We start from the raw sequence: 25748 nt of genomic DNA, 5'->3' as shown, positions 1-25748 counted from the left end.
TCTCCTTTTATTGTGAATGAGAGCCTTGCTGGATAAAGTATTCTTGGCTGCAGGTTCTTCTCATTTAGGACCCTGACTATATCCTGCCAGCCCTTTCTGGCCTGCTAGGTCTCTGTGGAGAGGTCTGCTGTTATCCTAATACTTCTCTCCATAAAGGTTAGGAATCTCTTGTCTCTTGCTGCTTTAAGGATCTTTTCTTTATCTTTGGAATTTGCAAGTTTCACTGTTAACTATCGAGGTGTTGAGTGGTTTTTATTGATTTCAGGGGGCGATCTCTCTATCTCCTGGATCTGGTTGCCTGTTTCCCTTCCCACGTTAGAGAGGTTCCCAGCTATGATTTGTTCAAATATGCTTTCTGGTCCTCTGTCTCTTTCGGTGGCCTCTGGAACCCCTATTAACCCTAAGTTAAACTAGATTTTTCCTTCTGAGGCTGTCATTTGTTTCCCTTAACCTTTCCTCATGACCCTTTAATTGTTTTTCTCGTTTTTTCCTTCCTTGCCATCAACTTGTCTTCTATGTCACTCACTGGTTCTTCTACCTCTTTAACCCTCATTGTTAGGACCTCCAGTTTGGATTGCATCTTATTTAATTGATTTTTAATTTCTGCCTGATGAGATCTAAATTCTGCAGTCATAAAGTCTCTTGAGTCCTTTATGCTTTTTTCTAGAGCCACCAGTAGCTTTATAATTGTGTTTCTGAATTCGCTTTCTGACATTGAATTGTAATCCAGATTTTGTAACTCTGTGGGAGAGAGGACTGTTTCTGATTCTTTCTTTTGAGGTGAGTTTTTCCTTCTAGTCATTTTGTTCAATGCAGAGTGGCCAAAAAGAAGTTGTACTGGAAAAAGGAGAAAAAGAGAGGAAAGGGGGGCAAGGGGGAGGACAAACAGAAAACAAAAAGCAAGAGGAGGTATCCTCTGATTCTATATACTATAAATCCCTTGACTTCCCCTGGGACTTTCCAGTGCTGCTTGGTCAATGCTTTTTCCCCTGTCCTTCCAGCTGGTTTTCTGGGGGAGGGGCCTGCTGTGGTGATTCTCAGGTGTGTGCACCTGGGGGAGCTGCCCAGCCCCTTGCCAGGTGCAGGGCTCAGTGCAAGCTGTTTATCCTGTGAAGCTCCTGTTCAGTCCCAGGTACAAGGTGACAGCAGGAGGAACAACAAGAGTGGCGGCAGCCAGCTCTCCATCTCTTGAGTCAGCTCCCGCAGTAACTACCACAGCTCCCAGTCCGCAGGGGCCTGGGTGGTCCGGGGGCAGGGGGCGTAGATTTGCACAGCTCGGGGCCGCGTGGCAGCAGGAGCGTCCTTGCTGCCCTGTGTCCTCCCGGCCTCTACCTGCCCCGGGGGGAGTGCCGGATCCTGGGCTGTGTCCCCGGTGCCCTGGGCTCTGGGGTCTGCACCGCTGGAATCACATTCCCGGGGCTGCACAGTGGCCACCACCTGAGCTGCTCCCGGGGCCCCACTGGGCGCGGCGTCCAGCCCTTTAGGGAGCTCAGCCTGTAGTGTGTGGAGGGATCTCCCCCAGAGTGCAGTTGCTCTTTTAGTGCCCCCTGGGAGCCTGAGGGCATCTGTACCCCTTCTGGGATCCTGCCCGAGCTCCCTGCAAGCGCCTTTCCTTCCAGGAAGATTGGTAAAGTTTCTGCTTCTCCAGGACTGGGGTTTCCTGTCCTGGGGGCACTAGCTGCGTGGCCTTTGCCTGGCTCCTCATGGGGGCTCCTCCCCCTTGGATGCTTTTTTATTTCTTTATGTTTTTCCGTCTTCCTACCTTGATAGAAGCGGGAACTCTTCTGACTGTAGCATTCCAGCTCTTCTCTCTTTAAATCTCAGGCCGAATTCATAGGTTTTCAGGATGATTTGAAAGTTATCTAGGTAAGTTGGTGGGGACTGGTGACTTCGGGACCCTACTTTTCTGCCATCTTGCCCCGCCTCCTTCTCTTTTTCATATATACCTCAGTGCTATAAATGGTGAGATGAGTGCTATTCTTGGAGGATTCCAGAAATTTTTAACATATTATGTTTTTATTTTCATTCAATATGTGATACTTTGTAATTTCTTTTTTCATTACTTCTTTATTCCAAGGGTTTTTTAAAGATTTTTATGTATTTGAAAGAGAAGGAGAGAGAGAGAAAGAGAGCGCATAGGTGAAGGGAGGTCCAGAGGGGTAAGCGTCCTTCCCTCTGAGTGGGAAGCCCAACATGGGGCTCAATCCCAGGACCCGGAGATCATGACCTGAGCTAAAGGCAGACACTTAATCCATTGAGCCACCTAGGTACCCAGACCCAGGGGTTATTTAGATGTGCATTATTAATCAGTTTGCAAGTATTTGAGTATTTTCCAGAGGTAGGTTTGTTCTTCATTTCTAATTTGATCACTTTGTGGTCACAGAACACACTTTCATGACTTCAATCCTTTTGACTTAACTCCCTTTATTAAGGTTTATTTTATGACCCAGAATATAATCTCTTTTGGTAAATGCTCCATGGATACTCGAGAAAGATGGTGGTGGTCAAGTCTTCTATATCCTTGATGATTTTCTGCCTATTAAAATCTCAGACTAAAATTGTAAATTTGCCTGTTTCTCTTTGCAGTTCTGTTGATTTTTGCCTTATGTATTTTGATGTTATTAATAGATTCATAAGCATTTAGGTTTGTTATGCTTATTTGTCGACCCTTTCGTCATTAACAAATGACCTTATACATCACGAGAATATATATTGCTTTGAAATCTATTTTGCCTGGCATTAATATTGCTACTCAAGCTCAGCCTTCTTTTGTCAAGTGTGAGTGTGGTATATCCTTATTTTTGTCCTTTTCACAAATTTGTGTCTTTACATTTATTTATTTATTTATTTATTTATTTTAATTTGTGTGTGTGTGTCTTTACATATAAATTGAATTTTTTATAGGCAGCCTATGGTTGTCTCTTACATTTTTATCCATTCTGACAGTCTGCCTTTTAATCGAGGCTTTTAGACCATTTTCTTTCTTTCTTTTATTTTTTGACAATTTTCATTTACTCTGATTATTGATACAGTTGATATAAATCTCTCATCCTGTTTGCTTTCCGTTTGACCTGCTTTGTTCCCATTTTCTTTGCTTTCTGCTTTCTTTTAGATTAATAAACTAATTTTTACGAGTTCAATTTATACATATATATAAATATACACATATGTGTATGTATGGGCTTTGTTTATTACTTAACAAAGCTTAAGATTTGCTATTTTAGTGATTGCTTTAGGGTTTAAAGCATATGACTCAAGCATCACAGTCCACCTTCTTGTAGTGTTATACCACATTATATGTAGTTTAAGAAAATTCCAATAGGGAACACGTGAGTAGCTTAGTGGTTGAGCATCTACCTTTGGCTCAGGGTGTGATCCCAGGGTCCTTGTATCAAGTCCCACATCAGGCTATCTCAGGGAACCTGCTTCTCCCTCTGCCTGTGTCTCTGCCTCTCTCTCTCTCCATGTCTCTCATGAATAAATAAATAAAATCTTTTTTAAAAATTACAATAGTTTACTTCCATTTCTTCTCTCCTAGCCAGATCCTTTGTGGGTCTGTGGGATTATAGTTTTCATTCAGTTTAGAAAGGTTTCAGTCATGTTTTCTTTTCTTTTTAAAAGATTTTAAAGTTCTATTGATAATAAGATTTTATTCATTTATTTGAGAGAGAGAGCATGAGCAGGGAGAGAGGCAGAGGAAGAGGGAGAAGCAGACTCCCTACTAAGCAGGGAGCCCACCATGTGGCTTGATCCCAGGACACCAAGATCATGACCTGAGCCGAAGGCAGACACCCACCGATTGAGCCACCCAGGCACCTGGTATAATCTCTTTACGTTGAAGTTACTCAATATTTATTTCATGTATGAATGAGTTAATGTGAACATGCTCGGTCCCTTATATGCAAAAAATACTCATATTGTTTTATTTTACTTTTTAAAAGAACAAATTTGTGAGAGAGCATGAGCAGGAGATGGGGAGAGGAACAGAGAGGGAGGGAACGAGGGGGGAAAGAACCTTAAGCAGACTCTGTGCTGAGTGCAGCACCCAGTGCCAGGTTCAATCCCACAACTGTGAGATCATGACCTCAGCCAAAACCAATAATTGGATGCTTTACCACCTGACCCACCCTGATGCCTCCTGTATTTTATTTCTGTTTTTGTTTTTCCTCTGGTGTAGATTCTGTTAGCGTATTGACAATCCAGAATGCAATTCTTAAATACAAAAGATCAATAGAATTAAAAAGAAAAGACTGTGAACAACTTACAAGAAAAATTTTACAAGTGGAATATAAGGTCAATGGACTAGAACAGTTGCTATCAGAAACAAAAGAAATGAAATCTCAGTTAGAGCATCAAAAAGTGGAATGGGAACGAGAACTCTACAGTTTAAGGTATGACATCTTGGTTTTAAGGAAATATTTCAACTATTTACTTTTTTTTTTTTTTAATAGACTCCACACTCAGCGTGGGGCTTGAACTCACAACTATGAGATCAAGAGTCACATGCTCTGTCAACTGAGCCAGCCAGGAACCCCTTGAAATACTTACTTTTATGCTGCAGATGTGTAGGAGAAGTTTTGTAATTGCTAATTTGCCTTCTGGGATTTTATAGGGAAGGAAACTCCATTAGAAATGTGAAGTATCAGAAGACGAATGGGTAAAGAAGCAGTAGTCTATGTATATACAATGGAATATTCCTCAGCCATTAGAAACGACAGATACCCACCATTTGCTTCCACGTGGGTGGAACTGGAGGGTATTATGCTGAGTGAAATAAGTCCATCGGAGAAGGACAAACATTATATGGTCTCATTCATTTGGGGAATATAAAAATTAGTGAAAGGGAATAAAGGGGAAAGGAGAGAAAATGAGAGGGAAATATCAGTGAGGGTGACAGGACATGAGAGACACGTAACTCTGGGAAACGAACAAGGTGTAGTGGAAAGGGAGGTGAGTGGAGGCTGGGGTGACTGGCTGATGGGCACTAAGGGGGGGCACTTGACGGGGTGAGCACTGGGTGATATGCTGTATGTTGGCAAATTGAACTCCAATTTTTTTTTTAAAAAAAGTTGTAAAGTGTGAGATTCTTTGAAATAATACTGCAAGGTTTTAACAGTGAATACTTCTAATAATTTAATGTATATTCTAAAGCATAATTTTAATGACCATGTAGAAGTCCATCATATGTAAACCTCATTATTTAACAAATTGAATTTTGGTTGTTTTCCATTTTCCTATAGTTTAATTAATGCTATAAGGAATGTCTTTTATTTAATTCTGTTTCTACAGTCTTGGTTAATTGGAATAAATTCTTTAATATAGTATTGTGTTAATGTATAAAAATATTTAGTAGAGGTCTCTGATCCATATTTTTAAATTGTTCTCAGGGAATTTTATATTATATGCCCCCCAACAGAGTGTGAAATGGCCAATTTTTCTCAAGACAGAAAAATTGGTTTATTCTTAACATATGCAGGGGTTAAAAAGTAAAATGGAAAAATGATTAATGGTTAAGTTTTTTTTAACATTTCTCACATATATAAAGAAAATTAATTCAAAAGTCTATGCTGAAAGCACATCTTACTCTATTCTTTACTTAATTAATATGGATCCTGTGATGTTTTCAAAGGAGTTTTCAAATGATTTATAAAATACATAATGATCAACAAGGTTGAGAATATTACAGAATAAGAAACATAAAAAGCATGGGCAATAGATTTTAGGCTCCCTAGTCTAGTGCTGGATCAGAGTCATCTGCAGGTGTATGGTGTGTAAACGACATCTGCTGATGCTGTCTTACACTGAAGATCATTTTTAGAGGTACCTGTGATGTTTTGTGAAATAAAAATGTATTTCTAGTGAATTTATAAAGTTGTTGATAAACAGCAACTTCTCTTTTTAATTAGTAATGAAATGATTTGTCTTAATTGAAGTGTAATTATGACTTTGTGGAGAAAAAATGACAATTTTGAACCCTTTCATAAATAATTTCAGAATTCCTTTGCTTACAACATCTCCCAGAGTTATTACTGACTAAAACTTACTAAGTTGCAAAATGCTTTCTCATTGCTTCTTTTAAACTATATATCTTTTTGAAGATATTGAAGTGATAAATTGAAAAACATGAGCCCTAGAAAGGGAAAAAAATTGAGAACAGAAAAATTTCCTTTGGATAATGAACCAACATATGTGGAACCAGATCATAAAATAAAAGTTTTATTGCTAACAAAACAAATTTTAAAATGAACACATGCATTTGCAGATTGACCTTAAAACAAGAAAAAGAAAAAAGAAGAAGTGCTGAAATTTTATATATAAATATTAAGGAGCAATTAAGAAGTAAAGAAGAGCTGAGTGAAGTAAGTCAATCATAGACAGACAAACATCATATGGTTTCACTCTATGGGGACTATAAAAATACTGAAAAGGATTATAGGGGAAAGGAGAGAAAATCAGTGGGAAAAAGTAGAGAGGGTGACAACACATTAGAGACTCCTAACTCTGAGAAATGAACAAGGGATAGTGGAAGGGGAGGTGGGCGGGGGGTGGGGAGACTGGGTGACGGTCACTGAGGGGGCATTTGACAGGTGAGCACTGGGTGTTATGCTGTATGTTGGCAAATCGAACTCCAATAACAAATATACAAAAAAAAATAGTATTCCATCATGTAATACTCTGGGCATTCTGTTCTCGCGAAAGCTGCCTCTGAACATCATTTTGCTCTTCTATAACCTAGAGACACATTTTCATTAGGATTTTGGATCTTATCATTAAAAAAAAAAAGTCAAAAGGCTTAAGAGAACTTAAAAAAAAATGTTCAAGAGTGGCCTTTTTTATAACAAGGCTTTTCATCCTCAATGAATAATTCAAATTTTAAATTAAATGACAGCAAAATGTACCATAGAGTAAAAATACAAGTAGACATAGTATTGTGAAATAAAATTTCTGTGTAAAACATTTAACTAGCTTCATCAGCATCTCAAGGAAATCTAGCTCATATTTCAACATTAAAAAATTCAAAACTGGGACACCTGGGGGCTCAGTGGGTTAAGTGTCCAACTCTTTTTATGGCTCAGGTCATGATCTCACGATCACGAGACTCCGAACCAGGTGAGGCTGGAGACTCAGATCATGAGACTCAGAACCAGAGTCTGCTGGAGATTCATTTCCCTCCCTCTCCCTCTACTCCTTTCCCCCCAGCCCATGCTCTGTGTAAAAATAAATACAATTCCATAAATCAATAAATCAATATAACATTTATCTCATTTTACCTTCCATCCCTTCATTCAAAATATATACATAGGGCATATGTGAGAGGCCAAGAATTCCAATAAGGTAGTAATTGTGGCTACAAAGATCATGGTTGCTATTAGGTTAAAATGAAATGTTTAATCTATTTGAAGCCTAACAATATGTATTATATCAAAGGGATACTATAAATAATATTGATGGAAATATACAATTACTGCCAAAAATTTACCTGATTCAAATTATTTTTTACACCCTTCAATTCCAAGTTTCGTCTTCTAAGATTAAGTTGAAGTTGTTTGATTTCAACTTCTTTACTATATTGCTCTTCTTTACTTCTTGTTTTTTATAATAAATTTATTTTTTATTGGTGTTAAATTTACCAACATACAGACTAACACCCAGTGCTCATCCCGTCAAGTGCCCCCCTCAGTGCCCGTCACCCATTCACCCCCACCCCCTGCCCTCCTCCCCTTCCACCACCCCTAGTTTGTTCCATGCACATTGAAGTTCCGTGCACATTGAAGCAAATGCTGGTTATTTGTCATTTCTAGGGACTGAGTAATATTCCATTTTATATATAGACCACATCTTCTATATCCATTCATCATTTGATGGATACTCAGGCTGCATCCACCGTCTGGCTATTCTGGAAAATGCTGCTATAAACATTGGGGTGCAGGTGTCGCGGTTTTTCACTGCATCTCTATCTTTGGGGTAAATCCCGAGTGGTGCTATTGCTGGGTCATAGGGTAGCTCTATTTTTAACTCTTTGAGGAACCTCCACACAGTTTTCCATAGTGGCTGTACCAGTTCACATTCCCACCAACAGTACAAGAGGGTTCCCCTTTCTCCACCTCCTCTGCAACATTTGTTGTTTCCTGTCTTGTTAATTTTCCCCATTCTCACTGGTGTGACATGGTATCTCATTGTGGTTTTGATTTGTATTTCCCTGATGGCAAGTGATGTGGAGTGTTTTCTCATGTGCTCGTTGGCCATTTGTATGTCTTTTTTGGTGAAATTTCTGCTCATGTCTTTTGCCCATTTCATGATTGGATTGTTTCTTTGCTGTTGAGTGTACTAAGTTCTTTATAGATCTTGGATACTAGCCCTTTACCTGATAGGTCATTTGCAAATAACTTCTCCCATTCTGTAGGTTATCTTTTAGTTTTGTTGACTGTTTCTTTTGCTGTGCAGAAGATTTTTATCTTGATGAGGTCCCAATGGTTTATTTTTGCTATTGTTTCCCTTTGCCTTCATAGATCTATCTTGCAAGAAGCTGCAGTGGCCGAGTTTACAAAGGCTGTTGCCTGTGTTCTCCTCTAGGATTCTTTTTTTTTTCTTTTTTAATTTTTATTTATTTGTGATACTCAGAGAGAGAGAGAGAATGAGGCAGAGACACAGGCAGAGGGAGAAGCAGGCTCCATGCACCGGGAGCCCGACGTGGGATTCGATCCTGGGTCTCCAGGATCGCGCCCTGGGCCAAAGGCAGGCGCCAAACCACTGCGCCACCCAGGGATCCCTCCTCTAGGATTCTGATGGATTCCTGTCTCACGTTTAGATCTTTCCTCCATTTTGAGTTTATCTTTGCGTGTGGTGCAAGAGAGTGGTCTAGTCTCATTCTTCTGCACGTGGCTGTCCAGTTTTCCCAGCACCATTTATTTTATTTATTTATTTTATTATTATTATTTTTTATTTATTTATGATAGTCACAGAGAGAGAGAGAGGGAGGCAAAGACATAGGCAGAGGGAGAAGCAGGCTCCACGCACCGGGAGCCTGATGTGGGATTCGATCCCGGGTCTCCAGGATCATGCCCTGGGCCAAAGGCAGGTGCCAAACCACTGCGCCACCCAGGGATCCCCCCCAGCACCATTTATTGAAGAGAGCGTCCTTTTTCCAGTGGATAGTCTTTGCTGCTTTGTCAAATATAATTTGACCATGGATTCGAGGGCCCATTTCTGGATTCTCTCTTTTGTTCTATTGATCTATTTGTCTGGTTTTGTGCCAGTACCACACTGTCTTGATGATCAAAGCTTTGTAAGACAACTTGGAATCCGGCATTGTGATGTCCCCAGCTCTGGTTTTCTTTTTCAATATTCCCCTAGCTGTTCGGGGTTTTTTCTGATTCCACACAAATCTTAAGATTATTTATTCCAGCTTTCTGAAGAAAGAGAAGAAAGTCCATGGTATGTGGATAGGAAAGCATTGAATGTAAATCGCCCTGGGTTAGCATAGACATTTTGACAATATTAATTCTTCCAATCCATGAGCATGGAATATTTTTCCATCTCTTTGTGTCTTCCTGGATTTCTTTCAGAAGTGTTCTGTAGTTGTTAGGGTATAAATCCTTTATCTCTTTGGTTAGGTTTTCCTTGGTATTGGTGGTGATCTCTCCTTTTTCATTCGTGATTTTATTAATTAGAGTCTTTTCTCCTTTGTTTTTTAAAAGGCTGGCTAATGGTTTACGTATCTTATTCTTCCTTTCAAAGAACCAACCTCTGGTTTTGTTGATCTGTTCCACAGTTCTTCTGGTCTCTATTTCATTGAGTTCTGCTCAAATCTTCACTCTCTCTGTTCTGCTTGGTGTAGGTTTTATTTACTGTTCTTTCTCCAATTCCTTTAGGTGCAAGGTTAGCTTGTGTCTTTGAAGTTTTTTTCCAATCTTTTGAGGGATGCTTGTATTGCAATGCATTTCCCGCTTAGGATTGCTTTGGCTGTATCCCAAGGATTTTGAATGGTTGTATCTTCATTTTCATTAGTTTCCATGAATCTTTTTATTTCTTCTCTAATTTTCTGGTTGACCCATTCATCTTTCAGCAGGATGGTCTTTCTCCTCCCTGTGTTTGCGTTTCTTCCAGATTTCTTCTTGTGATTGAGTTCTAGTTTCAAAGCATTGTGGTCTGAAAATATGCAGGGGACAGTCCCAATGTTTTGGTATCGGGTGGCCTATTCTGAGAAAGTTCCATGAGAAGACTATGTATTCAGTTGCTTTTGGATGTAAAGTTCTGTAAATATCTGTGAAATCCATGTGGTGTAGTGTATCATTTAAAGCTCTTGTTTCTTTGGAGATGTTGTGCTTAGAAGATCTGTCATTTGCAGAACATGCCGTGTTTAAGTCTCCTACTACTAGTGTATTATTATCTAAGTATGCCCCTACTTTGGTTATTAATTCATTGATAGACTTGGAAGCTCCCACATTAGAAGCATAAATATTCATGATTGTTAGATCTTCTTGTTGGATAGACCCTTCAAGTATGATATAGTGTCCCTCTTCATCTCTTAACTGCAGTCTTTGGGATAAACTTTAATTTATCTGATATAAGGATGGCTACCCCTGCTTTCTTTTGAAGACCATGTGAATGGTAAATGGTTCTCCAACCTTTTATTTTCATGCTGTAGGTGTCCTTATATCTAAAATGAGTCTCTTGTAGACAGCAAATAGATGGGTCTTGATTTTTTTATCCAGTCTGAAACCCTGCGTTTTTTGATGGGATCATTTAGCCCATTCACATTCAGAGTACCTATTGAAAGATGTTAATTTACTGTCATTGTAATGTCTATTCAGTCCCTGCTTTTGTGGATTATTTCTTTGGGCTTCCTCTTTCTTTTACAGGGTCCCCATTAATATTACTTGCAGAGCTGGTTTGGTGGTCACATATTCTTTCAGCTTCTGCCTATCTTAGAAGCTCTTTATCCTATTCTGAACCAAAGGCTCGCTGGATAGAGTATTCTTGGCTGCATGTTCTTGTCATGTAGAACCCTGAATATTTCCTGCCAGCTGTTTCTGGCCTGCCAGATCTCTGTGGAGAGGTCTGCTGTTAATCTAATATTTCTCCCCATATAAGTTAGAAATCTCTTGTTTCTTGCTGTTTTAAGGACTTTCTTTTTCTTTGGAATTTGCTTGTTTCACCATTAAATGTCGAGTTCTGCTTTTTTTCCCTTCCCCTTGGTGGGGGACCTCTCTATCTCCTGGACCTGAATGCCTTTTTCCCTCCCCAAAATTAGGGAAGTTCACAGGTATGATTTGTTCAAATATCCTTTCTGGCCCTCTGGCCCTCCTGTGGAACCCCAATTATGCGTATATTTTTTCCTTCTGAGGCTCTCGATTATTTCCCTTAACCTTTCCTCATGGTCTTTTAATTGTTTTTCTGTTTTCTCTTAAGCTTTCCTCTTTGCCATCAACTTGTCTTCTGTGGCACTCACTCTTTCCTCTAACTCATTAACCCTCATTGTTAGGACCTTCAGTTTGGATTGCATCTCATTTAATTAATTTTTAATTTTGGACTAAGTAGATCAAAATTCTGCAGTCATGAAGTTTCTTTAATACTCTCTGCTTTTTTACAGAGCCACCACTAGCTTTATAATTGTGCTTTTGAATTGGCTTTCTGACATCAAATTGTAATTCAAATTCTATAAGTCTGTGGAAGAGAGTACTGTTTCTGATTCTTTTGTGGTGAGATCTTCCTTCTAGTCATTTTGCTCACTGCAGAGTGGCTGTATGAACGGGCTGAGTCAAGAATATCAACCACAATCTAAGTCAATTTCACCTTAGATGATTGTTTTTAAACATTTCATTTATGTATTCATGAGAGACACCGAGAGAGGGGCAGAGACACAAGCAGAGGGAGAAGCAGGCTCCATGCAGGGAGCCTGATGTGGCACTTGATCCTGGGACTCCAGGATCATGCCTTGAGCTGAAGGCAGGCACTAAACCACTGAGCCACCCAAGGTTTCTTATCCTTCGATGATTCTGACTGTTCCATGACATGAAATTGAAAACGAAGAGAAGAACAAAATAACACAAAATGACCACTAAAGTGAAAAACAAATTTTAAAACAAAGTAGTAGAAAATAAAAGGCCAAGAATGCCAAGGAAGAAAAAAAGAGAAAAAAAAGCAAAGGTAAAGAGGGGAAAAAGAAAAAAAGAAGTAGAAAAATAAAATGTTGGGGGGACTGGGACATGGTGGTGGTGATGAAGTTGTAGTGGAGGGAGAATGTAGTCTACCTGAGGGGTCCTAGGGGGTGATCCTCTTGGTCCTGGGTGTATTAAGTTCTGTATGTTAGAAGATACTGAGTCCCAAATTTCTATAAACCAGAAATACTTGTAGAGAGACCCAACATTGTTCCCCAAAACATAAATGAGATAAAAAGGGGGGCAGAATGGGAACGAAGAGAGAATATAGTCTCACAGAATGAACCAGCACGGTATACCACTTGGTTCTGGGTGCATGCTCGTCCTGTTTTAGAAGGTATTGTGCCATTGTAGAACAAAATGAGGTAGAGAAAACAAAAAAAGCACACACACACAAAACATATCTCGTCTAGCTCCCAAAATTAAGTTGAGTATGTTGAAGGGAATCTAGAAGTGGAAAATCTATCTAAGACGTGTAATTGTAAAAATATGAGTCAAAAAGGAAGAAACCTGAAAATGAAGAGGTGGCAAAATATTGTAGTTAAGGTGGGAAAAGAGAAAGAAAATTGGAAACTTACAGTCTGATATAAAAATGAGTTGTACTGGAACATGGGTGGGGGGGCGGGGAAGAGGGGTACCCTCTAGTTCTATATACTGTAGATCCCTCGACTTCCCCTGGAGCTTTCCAGCGCTGCTGGGTGGGGAACTTGCTCTTCCCCTGTCCTTCCAGCTGGTCTTCTGGGGGAGGGGCGGGCTGTGCCGATTCTCAGGTGTGTGTACCTTGGGGAGCTGCCCCGCCCCCTGCTGGGTGCAGGGTCAGGGGGAGCCGACCTGACCTCCCGTGAGGCCCGTGTCCCCTGGCGGCCACGCCTCTCCCAGGCACCGGGTGACACCAGGAGGGACAACCACACCGGCAGCGGCCAGGTCTCCCTGGCCCTGGAGGGCGCCCCCTGCAGTGACTCCCCCCATCTCCCAGTCCACAGGGGCCTGGATGCTCCCGGGGCAGGAGGGGCAGGAGTGTCCTCGCTGTCCTGGGCCCTCCCCGCCTCGGCCTGTCCCGGGGAGAGCAGGATCCCGGCTGTGTCCCCTGGGGTCCGGGGCCTGCGCTGCTGGAGTCTGGCTCCCGGAGCCCCTCCCGACACACCGGCTTCTCCCCGAGGCCCCGCGCAGCGCGCTCCAGCCCTTTACGGAGCTGGGCCGGTGTGGGGGGCGCTCGACCCTGCGCACTTCCTCTGTCAGTGACCCCGGAGACTGGAGGTCCCCACCCCCCACGTCCTGGCGGAGTTCCCAGCTGAGCGCCTTTCCATCCCGGAGGAATCCGGGGCGGATTTTAAAGCTCCCACTTGTCTGCTTCTCCAGGGCTGCGCTTACCCGCCTGGGAGGCTTTCCCCGCTGCAGGCCTCAGCCCGGCTCCTCCGGTGCCCCTCCCCACTTGATTCTTTTTTATTTGTTTCCACCTCCCTACCTTGTTAGGAGCGAAAACCCTTCTCTCTGTAGCGTTCTGACTGTTCTCTCTTTAAATCTCAGTTCGGGGGGATCCCTGGGTGGCTCAGCGGTTTGGCGCCTGCCTTTGACCCCGGGCTGACCAGGGCTGAGTCCCGGGATCGAGTCCCACGTGGGGCTCCCAGCATGGAGCCTGCTTCTCCCTCCTCCTGTGTCTCTGCCTCTCTCTCTCTCTTTCTCTCTCTATCATAAATAAATAAATAAATCTTTAAAAAAAAAATCTCAGGTCGGGCACTTGCCAGGGGAGGGGGGGGCACTTGACGGGATGAGCACTGGGTGTTATACTATATGTTGGCAAATCAAGCTCCAGTAAAAAAGTAAATAAAAATCAATCATCAATCAATCTCAGGTCGAATTCGTAGGTGTTCAGGATGATTTGAAAGTTATCAAGGTAAGTTGGTGGGGCCAGGTGCTTGAGGATCCCTACTCCTCCCTCACCTTGCCCCCGCCCCACCCAAGATGGGATTCTAAACAATCACCTTTGCAAACGAAATGAGTCAGAAATGTCTCATACTAAAATGAATTCTGAGGTATTTTCTTTAGTTATTTTGAAGTACGTGTGTATGTATTTGTACGTATGTATATTTTATTTTTTGGAATTATTATTTTTCTCCATGCATGTGTATATTTCTAAAAACCAACCCTGTACATTATGGTAAGTACAGAGGATTTTAAAAGAATACATATATATTTGTGGGTGAGTGTGTGTGTATGTATATACATATATACATACGTACATACATACACATACGGGTCTATATAGGGAGGAGTGAAGTTTGTAGTCCATTCATTAATTTAAATGCATTTGTCTGCAGGTGTCAAATAGTGACATTCATAATGCCCTTATCTGAAGTAGAAGTTTTTATTATTTTGGAAAATAGTATGGAATTTATGAGCTTTCCATAAGCACAAAACTCTTGCTACTAACAACATATGTTTTAGTTTTTGGCAATTCCTTCACCACCTCTATATTCATAGAGGGGTTAGTTTCACACTTCCACTGATGAACAGGAGGAAAAGTGTAGCCTGTTTTAAGACCTTACTTCAGATGTTAGTCTCCTACTTTTGAGATGAGTAACAATTTGCTCCAAGTAGTATCTGATTTCATTACAAGGAGCTTTTTTTTTTTAATTTTTTTATTTATTTATGATAGTCACAGAGAGAGAGAGGCAGAGACATAGGCAGAGGGAGAAGCAGGCTCCATGCACCAGGAGCCCGATGTGGGCTTCGATCCCGGGTCTCGAGGATCGCGCCCTGGGCCAAAGGCAGGCGCCAAACCGCTGTGCCACCCAGGGATCCCTACAAGGAGCTTTTGAAATAATCATATGCTGTAATATACACTTACTGATAATTTATTGATAAGTCTTTTGTTCCTAGTAAAATAGCTCAGTGTATTTTCCCCTCTTCTGCATTTATTGCCATTTTAAACATCTGAAGAGGAAATAAAATTAGTTGCAGCCACAAATAATCTCATGATTTTTCTAGGAGCTACATAAATTTTACCTTAGTTAGTATTGGTATTTTGAAATATAAGGCTTTTTTTTTTTTCTTTTTAAAAGACTTTATGGATTCATTTGACAGAGCACAAGCAGGGGGAGTGGAGGCAGAGGGAGAGAGAAAAGCAGGCTTTCTGTGGAGCAGGGAGCCTGACACGGGACTTGCTCTCAGGATCCGGGGACCATGACCTCAGCCGAAGGCAGAGGCTTAACTGACTGAGCCACCCAGCCACTCCTGAAATACAAGGCTTCTTTTGTATTTAAGATTCACACTAGAGAAGTAGCTGCAGTTTGGTGCCAGAATAGTGGTAGTGGGTACAAAGACCTGGGGAATGTCCTGCAGCTCACTTAGTATTTTTAACCTCTCCATTTTTGAATTGTGATAACTAAAAGAGATAATTAATGTGTGCAGACATGTTTGTAGTACAATGCCTAGATTTATTAGTTATCAGTAGATAAAATTCTTATAACTGAGTATAGAAATGTTAGAAAAGTCGAATACGTATGGAATATTCTCAGGACAAAGTGAGGTTAGGAAATTGAATCTGTCCAAATATATGCAGAGCTAAGGGTTTTCCTGTGGACTGTGTTAGACATGAGACTATAAACTCAATTTTAGTGTAGTCAGATGTATTAGTTTTTTTCTTTCAAGCCTTCTGAGTTTGTTGTAAACCAGAGAAAGACCTTTCCAATTCTGAGATTCTTAGGATTTTGTCATGATTTCTTTTTCCTTTCATGCATTCATTGCTTTCAATTAAACTTTTGAACTTTGGGGAATTTATGCTTGTATAAAAGTTTGAGCTTGGATCCAACTTTGTGTTTTTCCAGTTGGATATCCACTTAACTGCAACCCATTCCTTGTATAAACATAGGATATTCTTTGATTTCAGAGAAAATCATGATAATGTCATTTTATTGAGTTCCAGCTAAAAGACTCTTGTTTTACTTAGGTTTCTCCTCCTCATGAAAAAGAAAAAGGTCTGTTACATGAAAACCGCATGTTGCAAGATGAACTTGCCATGCTAAGACTGGAAATAGACACAATAAGGAATCAGAAGCAGGAAAAGAGGTATTGTGAAGACACTGAAACTGAAAAAGAAAAGAATGACAGTCTTCAAAACGCCATAAAACTGAATGAGGTAACATTAACAAATACAGTATTCCAATCTAGTGGGCAGCTGAATGTTGTGACAACTGAGAATACCATGCTGAACTCTAAATTGCAGGATGAAAAGCTAAACAGAGAAAGACTGGAAGCAAAACTTCAATCATACCGAGCTAGAGTCGCTACAGCTATACAGGATCGTGATCAAAGTCAGGCATCAAAAAGAGACCTAGAACTTGCTTTCCAGAGAGCAAAAGATGAGTGGTGTCATTTACAGGACAAAATGAACTTTGAGATGTCTAACCTAAAAGATAACAATGAGGTGCTTTCTCAGCAACTTTCTGAAGTCGAAAGTAAACTTAGTGCCCTAGAAATTGAGCTGCAGTATACAAGAGATGCTCTCAGAGAAAAGACGTTGGCTTTAGAACATTTACAAAGAAACCCAAAACAAACACAGGGTCAGAAGAAGGAAATTGAGCAGAAATCTCAAAACGAACAAGGTAAAGTGAATGAATACATGGGAAAGCATGAATCCTTAGAAGAGAAATTATCTCAACTACAAAGTGAAAATATGTTGCTCCGAGAGCAACTAGATGATGCCTACAGCAGAGTGGAATGTAAAGAAAAGACTATAATTTATCTCAAAGACCAGGTTCAGGTTATTGTAAGAATGGTTCGAGTTGCAGGTGAAAAACGAGCTCTTCAACTGCGAGAAAGAAATAAGGAGTTAATCAATAAATGTAAACAGATAATGGAAAGAGCATTTAGATATGAAGATGAGAAAGAAGAAAGAGAAGTAAGTATTCAGAAAGACAAATATTTTTCAAGCTTCCTATTAGAAAGTTCAAAGTAATGTTTGGTTATGGCTTATTAGTACTATTTTTTTTTTTTTTTTGGAGAGAAATAGTGCACCTGCACCTAAATGGGAGTGGGGCAGATGGAGAGGGAGAGAGAATCCAAAGTGGGCTCTATGCCCAGTGCAGAGCTCCACTTCATGACCCCGAGATCACGACCTGAATGATTATGGGTCAGTTTTGAATCTTCATAACTTGTATCCAGCAAATAAAAATTAGACCTGAAAGGTGCTTTAATTTGAATAAAAATGCACGTCATCTATGAGAAACTTCAAGAGGTTAAGTTATACATTGTTAAAGAAAGGAGTCTGATATTAATAATTTATTGTTAGTACTACTAAAATAGTTTTAATTCTTGTCACCACGTTTTAATACCATGATGAACAGATAAGTGGAAATGCTCATACCTGAGTGTTTTGACCTTGAGGTTCAAATAAGTGGATTACCTTGACAACTAACTCCAGATTTGTCACATGAACTGAAGTGTAGGTGCTGTATCTCAGTACTTTTTTTTGATAGCTTTTTAAGCATTTTCAGTTAGCATACTTTTATTTTTATTTATGTAAATTTAAATGTTTAGTCTCAAATCATTTATTCTTGTGACCTTTTCACTCTTTGAAGGCATCTACTTTTCACTAAATCATAATTTGGGATAACTGGTGACTTAGCAAAGCTGTATTTGATTTCATCTTCCCACCACGGTTTATAATTTAAGCATTTTTCAAATAATTTGCTCATTTCAAAACTCCATTGGTAACTACCATTTGGGCTTAAAATTTTCCAATAGAATTGTATCTTTGTGATTTATTAATTTGGCACTGGATCTCCATTTTCAGGCTACTGAGGGAGGGATGGCAGGATTCTTGTATAGCAGGAGTGGAGTGAGCATGAACAGGGGAGGGATCTCTAGGAGCTGAGGCCAAGAGGGAGGCAGAAGCCAGGTTATGTAGGGGGCTTGAGGGCCATTAGTATGACTTCACATTTGTTCTGAGATAGTAACCTATTGGAAGGATTTGAGCAGAGGATTGAGTATGTGAAGAACTTAGAAGTTAATTTTAGCCTCTAATAAAAAAGAGAGAAAATATTTGATTAATGTAGAATTTACCACTGCTAGTCTCACCTATACAATACCCATTTCTTTTTGAGACTTCAGCAGGCTGGGAAGCTTTGCAAATTCATCAACAAGGAATGGAGAGTGGGGCTGAAATAATTATCTGTGTAACATAATACTGACTAGGCAGGAGGGATAACACTTTTTGTGTCTTTAACTGAATTCACTTAGCAGTGTGTACATTCTAGGAATAAAAGGTGAGTTGATGTATGTGGTGATAAAGTACATACGTTAGAATTATATTATTAACATAATAATAGGATGATTTCTAAAATCAGTAACAGAAGGTCTTATTAGGTAGTTATGAGAGAACTTCAACAAGAACTGGCTGATGCCCTAAAAAAGCAATGTATGTCACAGGCTTCACCGGAGTTATCACATTATCGTATTAATTTAGAAGATGAGGTACAGGATTTAAAAACATTGGATCAAATCGAAAGTCACATATGTATTACATATAACATGTCAACAGTTCCTCTGTAGCTGGTTAAATAATATAAATGTTTTAGGATGCTAATTTCCATGGACCACTTTCTTTTGTATTTTCATTTCAATTTAGCATAATTTTAGTGTCTTCACCATGCACTTATTTATTAAATTCTGACTTTTCATTCTGCTCTCTCTGTGTTCTATGTTTTTCCTTATAGCATTTACCCATTCACAGAAATTGAGGGACTTTTTTCTCCTGCTATACGATTTTTTTTAACGATTTATTTATTTATTTGAGAGAGAGAGAAAGAATGCATGTCCATGCACACTCATGAGTAGGGGGAGGGGCACAGGGAGAGAGAAAGAATCTCCAGGAGATTCCCTGCTGAGTAGAGAGCCCCATGCCAGCTTAAACCCACCACCAATGAGATCATGACCTGAGCTGAAATCATGAGTTGGTCGCCTAAACCAACTGAGCCACCCAGGTGCCCTAAAAACAATGTTTTCTACTGAGATCTCTATTACCATGATGAGGCGAGCTAGATAAAATCAGAAGATAAGGTTTAACGGAATGTTTCAGAAAATCGTCTTACTTCTCATCTTCACTTTTATTGATGGATATAGACTCTGTACTGATTTCAGGAAAACTTGTAAAGAAAGGTTACGACTAGTGGAACTGAGGCATTTCCTTCATTTTCTTTTCCTTTTATATATTTATTTTTAATAAAAAATATATATATAAAAATATATATATATAATATATATAAATATATATAAATATATATAAAAATATATTTATATTTATATATATTTATATATTTATATTTTTAATATAAAATATTTATATTTTTAATATTTATATATTAAAATGCATGGAAATATTCAGATGATGTATATAAAGCCAAAAGAGAGAATTTATCTAGGTCCTGCCATTGACTCTTTTTAAAAGCTTTATTGAGCTATAAATACACCTACCATACAGTTGACCCATTTAACATGTGTTGTTGTCGCTGAGTATATTTATAGGGTTTTGCAACTATCACTGCCATCAGAACATTTTCGTCACCCTGAAAAAAAACCCTTAGCTGTTGCCCTTGACCTCGGGCAACCAGAAGTCTACTTCTTGTCTCCATAGAGTTGCCTATTGTGAATGTTTCCTATAAAGGGAGTCACACCATGTGTGGTCCTTTGCGACTCGCTTCTTTCACTTCCTGTTTTCAGGGTTCGCCTGTGTTCTAGCATATGTCAGTGCTTCATTTCTTTTTCTGGTCAGACAGTCCTCCATTGTGGGCTAACGCCCTTGTTCATTCATCATTTAATGCACCTTTGGGTTATTTCCACTTTGTGGCCATTAATAATGCTGCTGTGAACATTGGTTTAGTTGTGTGGACATCTGTATTTCTCTGCCATCAGATTTTATCCTTTAAGTTAATTGGGGTGATTTTACCATCTCTCACCCTTTTTTATTTACTCATTCTACCCTTTCTGTCTTTTTAGTTTCCCTTCCTCTTGCCTAATCCTACACTATTGAGTCCTGGCTCATTGTCTCTCATTCTCCATGAGGCTTTCTCTGATTATTGTAACTCCCCCTGAACTTACTTTCTTCACCCGTATTATCTAGTCTGTGCAGACCAGTTTAGTCCTTTATTTTACATGTATTATCTAGTCTGTGCAGACCAGTTTAGTCCTTTATTTTACATTGTTTTTATTTTTTTTCATGAGCGATAATTCTGTCTTCTTATGTACAAATGTATCTAAGAGGGAAAATATTTTATGTGTATGGTACCTGTCCTTGCCTAAATTTGAGAATATCTTAACAGTTTTTAGGATAAAATTATACCATAGCAGTAATTTCTGATTGAAACACATTGACATAACAAAGCTGTATTCTAAATGTATTTTAAGCAGTTAAGTGTAAAACTGAAAGCATTTAATCCGATCGGACAAAGTATTCAATCAGATGCTGTTTTTTTCTGATTATGGCAAAACAGTCTAAATATGCCTGCCTTCATTATGCAACCAGAACTGAGATTTACAGAGTTCCAGCACTTTACCAACTATAAAGCTCTGAGGACAGGTTTTTTTTTTAAGTTTATTTATTTTATATAATCATTACATCTATTGTGGGGCTTGAACAGGAACTGAAGGTTAACGGTTGGATGTTCTTTTAACTGAGCCAGCGGGTGCCCCTGAGGGCAGCTTTTCTGATATGCCACACCACGGAGCCTTAATCTCTACTCATCAGAGTACTTGCTAAAGCCCTCTAACATAAACAGTTGCTAAGATGAACAATATGAACATAAAATGATTTGGGAACATTGGTTTAGCAAGAGTCCATTATTTCCACGTCAGTGGCTTTACCTTGCCTCTGATGGTCATGTAAGTTATGTATCACTCAGTGTAGGAGTTACTGTTTGCACTGTAGTCCATGAGCATTGTTCACTGAGTAGTATAGAGAGGAGGTAAATTAAAATTATTATAAGTGGAGGAAAGTACCATTGGCTAGTGGAATTTTTGAAAGTTTTTTCTTGAAGATTTAAAAAAAATTAACTTTTGTTTATTTACTCATAAGAGACAGAGAGAAAGAGAGGCAGAGACACGGGCAGAGAGAGAAGCAGGCTCCATGCAGGAAGCCTGATGTGGGACTTGATCCCAGGACTCCAGGATCAAGCCTGAGCCAAGTCCCAGTTCAAGAGATACATAACCGCTGAGACACCCAGCCGTCCCTTTTTTTAATATTTTACTTGAGAGAGAGAGAGAGAGAGAGGGAGAGGGAGAGAGAGAGAGAGAGAACATGAGTGCACAAGCAGGGGGAGGGGCAGAGAGAAAGGAAGAAGCAGACTCCCTGCTGAGCAGGAACCCTGATGTTGGGGTCTCAATCCCAGGACCCCAAAATCATGATCTGAGCCCACAGCAGATGCCTAACTGACTGAGCCACTGAGGCACCTGTAGTGAAAGTGTTTTGAAGTCCTGAGGCTATATCCTGGGCCTTATGCTCCCCATTTGCTACCGCTTTCAGTGGTATGAAGAATGATTTCAATATAACTTGTGTAAGAGACCACTTTCATTGGCCTGCCGTCTGCCTAAAATATCAAATATCATTAGAACGTAAAACACAACAACAATAATAATGCTAATTGCAGACACTTAGAATTTGGTATGTGCCACATACTCTTCTAAGTAGTTTATGTATATTCCCTAATTTAAACTTCCGACTATCACAGTGAGGTAGATACTATTATTAACTTCATTTTACACATGAAGAAACTAAGACACAGAATTTGAAGTAATTTTTCAAGGTCAAACAGCAAATGCCCAGGGGAGCTGGGAATTCAAATCCAGGCATTCTGGTTCCTACAGAGATCCTGCCTCAGAAGCTGTTACTTGAAATATCTGAGTGTCCCTGAAAGCAGCATGTTAACTTGTATAATCACTGGAATGCCCATGGTGATTTGTAAATGTGAATATTTAAAATTATAATTGATGTGGTGCTTGGAATAGAAAACTAGAAAAGTTTACCATAAGGTAATTTCCTGTCTTTCTGCCTTTGAACAATATGTAAATTTGTATGTGTACCTGATAAAATATAATTTAAAAACGTTAGAATGTTGTTTTTTAATACTAGAAGAGTGCTCAGAAAGCTTTTCTGTCAGGGGATTGTAAATATTTTGGGCTTTGCAAGTCATAGGTCTCTATTGTAGCAGTATAATTCTGGGGAAGCCTTAAATCAGTATGTAGAGGAAAATGTGGCTGTGTCCAGTGACATTGTATTTACAAAAACAGATGATGGTGGTTTTATACTAGATTGTCAGTAGTTAAAAGTATTTCTTTTCTTTTTTAGCGACAAGAAGCAAAGGAGTTACAAACAAAGGTTGTAAGGTGCATTCAGAAGTTCAGAGATGACATAAAAAAGTATGCAATTTATTTTAAGATTTTATTTATTCATGAGAGACACAGAGAGAGACAGAGACATAGGTAGAGGGAGAAGCAGCCTCCCTACAGGAAGCCTGATGCAGAACTCAATTCTGGGACTCCAGAATCGTGCCCTGATCCAAAGGGAGGCTCTCAACCACTGAGCCACCCAGGCGTCCCGCAACAGGACAAGTGAAAGCAGCACAGAAAATAACTTGAGTATTTATAAAGCAGATAAGTAGTATAGTATGAGAAATATATCCATTATGATAAATACATCGTTGTTTAGCTGGGTAAAAATATCAGCTTTGTGGGATTTTGAAATGCATAATTTTTGCTTACGATCCTTTTTTTTTTCTTTTTTGTTTACGATCTTTAAATTTTGTACATTAACCCCAAAACACAACCAGAAAAATGGCACAATTGCCAAATCTACTTTTTAAATTTCTAAGAATTTATGTAAGACCTTTAGATGTTTGTTTAGAAATTATGTGGTATGTTTAAAATTTGTGTCTGAGAATAAATATTTTAAAATATGCATTTTAGGCTTGAAGTTGAAAATGCCGAGTTAAAAGTTACAGTCAAGGAGCAAGCAGGCCAAATTGAACAGCTTCAGAAAGACCTGTTAAGTTCAAGTTCGGTAAGTCAGTCTCTTAATTTCTGTCCTAAGGAGAAGGAATTTTTATATCTCTAGTAGTAGTGTATAAGAACATTTTGGATAATATGAAAATTCTCACTCATAAAAATATTTATTATATTCATATGGTTGCTATTTAACTACTCTTGGTATAATTCCTCTTTATAGATAAAGTTGACTGAATGCATAAATTAATCATTTTTGTAGTAAGATTTTAATAAAAAGGATTGTGATAGCCTAAGCAAAACAGTATTTTATATATATATATATCACATTTTGTTTATCTGTCAGTGATCATTTGGGTTTTTCTACCTCTTAGCTATTGTTGGTAATGCTGCTATGAATATTGGTATACTAATGTCTGAGTCCCTGCTAATATTTTTCAATATGTTTAAAATTCCCCAAACTTGGAGTAATAATTTGATCTTGAATGCTGACTTTCTCTTGTAATCTCAACCCTTCACTGAGATTTTGAGAATGAATTACTTTACTAATAATTTGTGGTGATTTGTAATTACAAATTGGTAGTGTGTTGCCTTCATTAAGAATGACTACGAGGGGGATCCCTGGGTGGCTCAGTGGTTTGGTGCCTGCCCTGGGCCCAGGGCATGATCCTGTAGTCCCCGGATTGAGTCCCACATGGGGCTCCCTGCATGGAGCCTGCTCCTCCTCTGCATGTGTCTCTGCCTCTGTGTGTGTGTGTGTGTGTGAGTGTGTTTGTGTGTGTCTCATAAATAAATAAATAGAATCTTAGAAAAAAGCAGAATGACTACTAGGTAATTATGCAAACATTTTTCTCAAAGGGATGTAGTTTTCTCCTTGTTGGATTTTGTAAAGGAAAAGAGATGCCAGTGAAAAAGTAGAAATGACTGCTCAGTCAGGGCCTTAGAGAGTAACCTAGTGCTCCTAGCATTCATTGCAAGTTCAGAAACGAATGTTTTTCTATTACCTTGAGTTAATCATACTTTCAGAGATTTAACAGTCCAATCTCAGAAAAGATTAATGTGCAATCCAGGACTCCAGTTTATTGATAGGTAGTGAAAACTATATAACCATTTATAAGCAGTACAGGATTATCGTGCCATTCATACCGTCCTTTGTAGGAGTGGCTACCAATGATTTAAGATGAGAAGATTGCTTTGGGACTTCTAAGTTGGAACTATGAGGTAGATGGACCTACAACTAGTTTCTTTCAGTGACATAAGTTAGGTACATGCAAATTTCATTAAACAATCATACCTATCAGGGGAACTAGCACATTCTGTTGACTGGTCCTTTCTGTGGCCAAAGAAACATCGAAAAAAACTTTTTTTCCTGACTTCATATAAAACTGCTCAAGTTGCTTTACTGTACTTTTCATGCAGTTAACTTGACAAGGAGTCTTATCTCTGACTGAGAGTGCCATGAGTTGTCCCCCTACAATATCACACAGGAATCTATTAGGAAGCCACCACATATTACAGAGTTTGTAAGAATATCCATAGATAATTCTGCATATTCCTATAGAAATGAATTAGGGTTATGGTATAAAATGATTAGCCACTTTAAGCTTACCCTATAAAATAAAAACTTAAATAGCTTTCCAGCAACTTAGTTCATAGCCCTAATTTCTCTAGAAGGTTCTCACCTCATGAATCCCCAGGACAGAGACTACATCTGTGTTAAGATATTTCATGGACACCATTTTGAGGTGAAGAAATATGGATTGGGAAGAAGAGTTAGCTCTAGCTGACTTAAGCCTCTGAAGAAAATAGTCAAGTATGTGTCTGAAAAGAACTTAGAAGAAGACTTCCGTAAGTTCACGTCTCTATGGAATAGGAAAGTATTCAAAAGGAAACAAAGGCAAACCGTTCATAATCCAACCCTTGGGAAGAACTTTTGCATTATTTTTTTTTGAACTTTTGCATTATAAAAGAAAAGCAAGACAAAGTACAATGGTCAGCATCCTGAGGGTAAAGGTGCCCCCCCCCCCCCAGATTAAAAAATAATACACTGGGATCCCTGGGTGGCACAGCGGTTTGGCACCTGCCTTTGGCCCAGGGCGCGATCCTGGAGACCCGGGATCGAATCCCACGTCGGGCTCCCGGTGCATGGAGCCTGCTTCTCCCTCTGCCTGTGTCTCTGCCTCTCTGTGTGTGTGTGTGTGTGTGACTATCATAAATAAATTTTAAAAAATTAAAAAAAAATACACTCGGGATGCCTGGGTGTCTCTCTCATTAAGCGTCTGCCTTCAGCTCAGGGCATGATCCTGGAGTCCTGGGATGGAGTCCTCCATGGGGCTCCCTGCATGGAGCCTGCTTCTCTCTCTACCTGTCTCTTTGCCTCTCTCTCTCTCTCTCTCTCTCTGCCTCTCTCTCCCTGCCCCCCCGCCCTCTCCCTCCGTACCTCTCATGAATAAATAAATGAATAAATAAAATCTTTAAAAAATAACTCAAAGTAATCCCAAAAAGAGTCAAGATAAAATGTACAAGATTAACTGTGTGAGGTGCCTGTGTGGCTCAGTGGGTTAAACATCTACCTTAGGCTCAGGTCATCACCTC

General features: G+C 39.4%; 1 protein-coding gene across 1 annotated transcript in view; it reads left to right on the top strand.

Moving 5' to 3' along the window:
- The window catches only part of LOC144313292 (ankyrin repeat domain-containing protein 26-like), a 134875-nt gene that overhangs the window by 71069 nt on the left and 38058 nt on the right, over nucleotides 1-25748 (top strand). Inside the window, 5 exon segments of the mRNA XM_077896430.1 lie at nucleotides 4178-4391; nucleotides 6263-6359; nucleotides 16111-17061; nucleotides 22501-22571; nucleotides 23118-23211. Coding sequence (XP_077752556.1) covers nucleotides 4178-4391; nucleotides 6263-6359; nucleotides 16111-17061; nucleotides 22501-22571; nucleotides 23118-23211 — 1427 coding nt within the window.

This window comes from Canis aureus, chromosome 5 (assembly GCF_053574225.1).
Source record: "Canis aureus isolate CA01 chromosome 5, VMU_Caureus_v.1.0, whole genome shotgun sequence".
Classification (NCBI taxonomy): Eukaryota; Metazoa; Chordata; class Mammalia; order Carnivora; family Canidae; genus Canis; species Canis aureus.
Note: the sequence above shows the minus strand (reverse complement) of the source record. Positions and strands in the feature narration are given on the sequence as shown.